We start from the raw sequence: 6,000 nt of genomic DNA, 5'->3' as shown, positions 1-6,000 counted from the left end.
CTTAAATGCCACCAGTTTTATTCTATAGCACTACAGCACTTAGCAAAACACTATGAAACCACAGAGATCAATAAACTGGAAGATATAAAAGGGGAGCAGGGTGAGGGACTGAATGGAAAACGAGCCAAGCTTTTTCAAAAAATGGGTGTTGTCAGTCCATGCTGAGCTTTAGGCACCTATTTTTGTAAATCTGTGCCTGATACAGTGATTTTCACCTTCGCAGATCATAAAGGGCAAAATAGATGTATATAAATAAAAATATAATATAAATGGTTTATAAATATTTGTATAAATTGTACAAGTTCTCAATTACAGCATTTCAATATTTTACTAAAATTGTTAACTTACTTTGCACCTTTAAGTCATCACTGACAAATGTAGTTACTACTAGAAGTAGAACAATATGTGTAGTAAACTGGTTTGGATAAATCATACTAATTGGCATATAAATTTAAAATACTGTTGCCTCATTTTTTTTTAAATTATTGTAAGATATAGGCTAATATTTGATTGAGAGGCATGAGTCTGAAACACTTAATAGATATTCTAGTAATCAGTTACTAAGCATTCACCAAAGGGAGAATGTAGAAGTATTTATTTTGTGCAGTGCATGGAAAGGGTACATTTACTTATGTAAAGTATAAATCTATAGCTACACCCTTAATATTAGAATTCCTTACTCCACCTGTAGAAGCATTCAATTTGGGATGCTTTAAACTGGCTCTTGGTGAGTATCTCACATTATGCTCTCATGCAGACTTGCTCTTTCTTTCTGAAATTAAAGGTGTCCAAGCTGAAAGTACATGTTTGGGTTTTTTTATCCATAGACGTTAGTTACAAGATAATTGGTAGGACAAAAGATTTTATGGACAGTTTTTAGATATCCAGGGTGAAAGTACACGTGTAATTTTTTTCATAGATATCGTTTACAACATACTAGACATTTGTAAGGACAAAGGTAAAACTTTGTTGATTGTGTTTACATGTGTCTTTAAGTGTTGCCAGTCTATTCCTTTCCACCAGGACCATTACCAGGGTGGGGCAAGCGGGGAAGCTGCCCACGGCACAAAGTCATGGGAACAAAGCCCTGAGGCATGGAAAAATGAGGGGGGAAGAAGTAGGGGACGCAAATATGCTTGTTTGCCTCAGGCACCTAAATGCCTGCTTACAGTGATGCTTTCCAGTATACATGAGAAATTCTAAACTTTTGAAGAAAATACCATATAATTTCTGCAGATCATTCCATGCTGTAATTTACTGGAGCTAAGCCAAGATGGCAGTACTAAAAATGAATCCTTATTAGGCTGAAGTTTCTAGGGCTCAGGTTTTAGTCTCATTTGGAGCTAGATCTCAGGTTCAAATTTGATGGGGCTACCATCTGGGAATATTTCATCTGTAGATTCCAAGATCATCTAGTCTGACCATCTGTATAACACAGACCATAGAACTGCCTTGAAATAATTCCTGTTTGAACTAGAGTATCTAAAAGAATTGACACTGTTGGAGAATGTTTTGGATTGGAGGGTCCAAATCAGCTCCTTTAACTTTGGTAGGGAGGGAAAGGGGTTTGGTTTTAAGTCATGATTTTGGCTCCTCTTGAATTTATAGGTAACTTTTTTATGTCTGACTGGGAGCATGGTTTTTATTTTTGTATTCTCCTGGCAAATACAGGGCCTGATTCTACCCCCTTACTTAAGCTGAGTAATTACCTTACTTTCCCCTCCATGTATTAGAGACGTAGCCTGCACAATACCTTAATCCATCTAGATGCCTATCTGTGCTAATTTGCCAACATGTTTTCTTGAAGCAACACAGGGTGAAATCCTGTCCCCATTGAAGTTGATGGGAGTTTTGTCACTGACTTTAATAGGGTCAGGATTTCCTCCAGGTGATTTCTCCTATTAGATATAATTGCCTAAGAACAGACCACATATCAAAATGCTCTAACTTGTACCTATGGGTAAGTTAGAAGATGGAGCTGTGCTAAAGAGGCTACTGATAGAAGGGTAATGGCTTCCAACATCCTTAGATTTCTGAATGATCTCTCAAGCTTTGGTGTCTGGTAACTCTGTGGTAAGGTGAGCATATTGTTATGGAAGTAAAAATGAATGCTTTAAAACTCTTTATAACTCTCTGTAACTTTATAACTCTTCAGTGCTCCTGAATGCTGTCCCAAATTCCCAGTCACTCTGGCTGAGCATGAGACTGAAGTGAGTTACATTGGAGTCAGTGTATGCCCAAATTTCAGACCTCTCTTACGCGGAGCCAACTCTCCCAAAGCTCTACATTTGTTCTGCTTTGAAAGGAAGGTTAGGCTGAGAAACAGTCTTGGAGTGCATCACTAATGGGCACAACATATGCCTATAGCCAGCTGTCGCACAATTTCTGGTTGGGCAAAGGATCCAACTCCCTTATGGTCAGGTAGTCCCATGTTAATACCTCTCCTTAATTACTGAACATAATGTGGCCTTTAAAACTGCCTATTTTGGAATGTGTTTTGGAAACAACGGCTGCAGTGAATTTTGTGTGACCACATCAAGAAGTTGTTTGTTGGAAACTTGAATCATAACTTTCATCGAATGAGGAAACACTTCAACAAATGACACAAACCAAACTATTGTGTTAAAAAAAATTTCACTTCATCTTTTTTTGATGCTGACTGAGTGGATTTTTTTTATTTAACCAGTTGAGTTTTTGGCTGAAATCTCTTTAAAACTCTTTAGACTGCTGTTATGAATCTTTTCAAAGAGATCCTGCCTGAAGTCAGGGAAATTCTCTCCAGTGCCACAACGTCTGATGTCCATGCATTGCTCAGCTGCATGCTGGAGAAAGATGTTATATCCAAGGAATACCATCAGACCTTACTCCAGGAAAAAGACAGAGAAGACCTAGCAAGGAAGATATCTCTAACGCTTGTGGAAAAATGGGACTTGTGTTTGAACACCTTAGTTCCTCTCCGTTGTTTAAAACTGTACCGTAAGATGCCACAAGACATCACAGATAATGAGTCATCTCTGAACAGGGGTATAGTTGGTAAGTTTGCTTTTTATTTTACATTTATTAAACAATGCTTTTCAATATTTCTTCCCTTTACTGTATGGCTGTTTGATTTGGTACAGTGATGTAGATGTGCATAGTAACATAATAGATGTAGGACGTGGGAGAGAGACCAAAATGCCATGTGACAATAATTTGAGTTTTTAAAATAAACCCTCCCTAGGGTAGCTAAGCAGCTAACAATTTTTATAATCAAGACCTATTGAAAACTTCTCATTTGTGCCCCTTTGCAAGATCAGAGACAGTGTGCAATGGGAGTAGAAAGAAGATATTGGAGACTATGATTAGGGCCGTACTTCTCAAACTGGTCCACAGATTCTGGAGCATTTGCTGTGGTGGTCCATGGTGCCTTGGTCACATGGTGCAAGCTCCATCTCCTGTAAGTTTCTAGGTTCTTTACTGCAGAACCAGGATGCCTGTTAGGGGCAAACCTACTAACCTTCTCCAGGGACTGATGCGACCACAACTGTGGGAGGAGAGGAGTGCATAAGCACCCATGGGGCTAGAGTCAAAAAATTCATCAATTCGGCTCTGTCTACACTATGGACCTTACAGCGGCACGGCTGTACTGCCACAGCTGTGCTCCTGTTAGGTTTCCTATGTAACTGCTCTTTGCCGGTGGGAGAGAGCTCTCCTGGCAGCAGAATTAAGCCACCCGAAACGAGTGGCGTTAGCTATGTCACCAGGGGAGTGACATAGCACTTTCCACACCAGCATTTTTGCTGGAGAAACTTATGTCGGTCGGGGTGTGTTTTTTTTTCCACACCCCTGACTGACAAATGCTTTACTGACAAAAGCGGTAGTGTAGACAAAACCATCGTCAGTGAGCAGCAGGGGGAGACAAAACAAAGAGACCCAGTGGATTTGGGAAAGTTAACTAATGTGACTTTCACGGTTGACCCATCACAGAGGTGGTGTGCTGTAGGATGGTAGATAGAAGTTGCTCAGCTGCTCATTCTCCTCACCAGCAGTCCCTACTATACTAAAACTAGATAAGCCTGGTGTAAGGAATAAAGAATGATAGCATCCTGGCAAACTTCAAATGTATACAAAGGGGAAAGACAAATTCAGTTTGTAGTAGAAATATCAACTATGAGAGAACATAAAAGGAACAAACGAAGTATTTGATGGAATCAGTGCTACCACTGCTGAAAGCACCTTCATCCATGCGGAGTATAGCTGGGTAAATCATTGCCTCAGCAGGGCATCATTTTGGATACCATTTCTGAGGATGGGATAAAAGTACCAGCTGAGAACAAATTACCTGGAGGATCTGCAGTCCTCAAGAAGAAAGAGCCAATCCCTTTACTCTGACAGAATTATTATTTTACAGATTGTTCATGAGAAAGGAAATATTAGGTTAAATATATACTTATACACACAATCAGACTGAATGCAGAGGATTCACACTTGAAATGTAAAGTGCCTACAATAAATGTAAGGAAAAGGTTAGCCATTTGGGTTTCTGTTTTTTAGCACTTTAATTAATGGGTCTGCACACTTCATTCCCCAAACAATTTTCTAGCAAAGATCCTATAACTGGCCCCCAATTCTCCTGCCGAAATAATGGCACTTGAAGCTGCTGGACAAGAAAACTTTGCAGCTTCTCAACTTCTGAAAATGTCAGGCAATCTCCCCATGTTTGTTCTGACTCTTGCTTTATTGACAACCTCATTGATAGCATTTCACAACTTTCTTTTTCCTGAATGAGTGTACTATCATAGCCGGTGCATATATATTCTAGAACAATAAGCTTAATGTCTGTCCCACATGGCCTCCAGAGAAAAAGTTTCAATTTTCTGTATAGAATTATAGAAATGTAGGGTTGGAAGGGACCTCAAGAAATCCTCATGTCCAGCCCCCTTTGCTGAGGCAGGACCAAGTAAACCTCTAGATGCATTAGCTAATATTTCAAATAAAGCTCAGCTTTTATGCACTATATCTAAACTCCACATCTTCCAAATTAAGGAGTTCTGTCTTCCAGCCAGAGGCAGCAGCACCTACAGTAGTTCTCATGGGGGATCTGAATCTTGTCCTTTAGGGCTGAAAAAATAATCTTTTGATAGCTGGGTGGTCTTCTTTGTAGCCTTAGCTCTGCCTTCCAGAGCTCTAATTCAACCCGTGAGGTACAGCTACAGCATTCATTACTGTCACTACTTTACCAAAATTGGGGTGCAGATCTGCATCCTAGTTTTGGTTAAAAAAGCAAGATCCTAGTCTATTTAAGCCAAAATAATAATAATTTCCAAAGTGGGCAGCGAGCACAAGCGAAGCCAATAGAATACGTGCGGAAACAATGGCAGGTCAGATGTAAGATAGACTAGGAGAGTTAAGAACAGAATTCACAAAACCTAGTTAGAGAAGTGTTTTAGGAGCATGTCTGAAATAGAAAGTTATGGGCCCACTAATTTACCAGGGGAGTAAAAGGATCAATCAAAGAATCATAGACTTTAAGGTCAGAAGGGACCATTATGATCGTCCAGTCTGACCTCCTGCACAATGCAGGCCACGGAATCTCACCCACCTGTAACAAACCCCTAACTTATGTCTGAGCTATCGAAGTCCTCAAATCATGGTTTAAAGACTTCAAGGTGCAGAGAATCCTCCAGCAAGTGACCTGTGTTTCATGCTGCAGAGGAAAGCGAAAACCCCGCAGGGCCTCTGCCAATCTGCCCTGGGGGAAAATTCCTTCCTGACCCCAAATATGGCAATCAGCTAAACCCTGAGCATGTGGGCAAGACTCACCAGCCAGACGCCCAGGAAAGAATTCTCTGTAGTAACTCAGATCCCACCCCATCTAACATCCCATCATAGGCCATTGGGCATATCTACTGCTAGTAGTCTAAGATCAATTAATTGCCAAAATTAGGCTATCCCATCATATCATCTCCTCCATAAACTTATCAAACTTTGTTTTGAAGCCAGATATGTCTTTTGCCCCCA

General features: G+C 40.2%; 1 protein-coding gene across 1 annotated transcript in view; it reads left to right on the top strand.

Annotated features, from left to right (window-relative positions):
- Window positions 1–2,732: 2,732 nt before the first annotated feature.
- The window catches only part of CIITA (class II major histocompatibility complex transactivator), a gene marked incomplete at its 5' end in the record, with an annotated part of 75,028 nt that continues 71,760 nt past the window's right edge, over window positions 2,733–6,000 (top strand). The window contains one exon of the mRNA XM_084640508.1: window positions 2,733–3,033. Coding sequence (XP_084496634.1) covers window positions 2,733–3,033 — 301 coding nt within the window. The remainder of the gene's footprint in view (window positions 3,034–6,000) is intronic.

This window comes from Lepidochelys olivacea (genome assembly GCF_965140295.1).
Source record: "Lepidochelys olivacea isolate rLepOli2 genome assembly, chromosome: 10".
NCBI classification, from domain to species: domain Eukaryota; kingdom Metazoa; phylum Chordata; order Testudines; family Cheloniidae; genus Lepidochelys; species Lepidochelys olivacea.
This window is presented reverse-complemented; position numbering and strand designations above follow the sequence as displayed.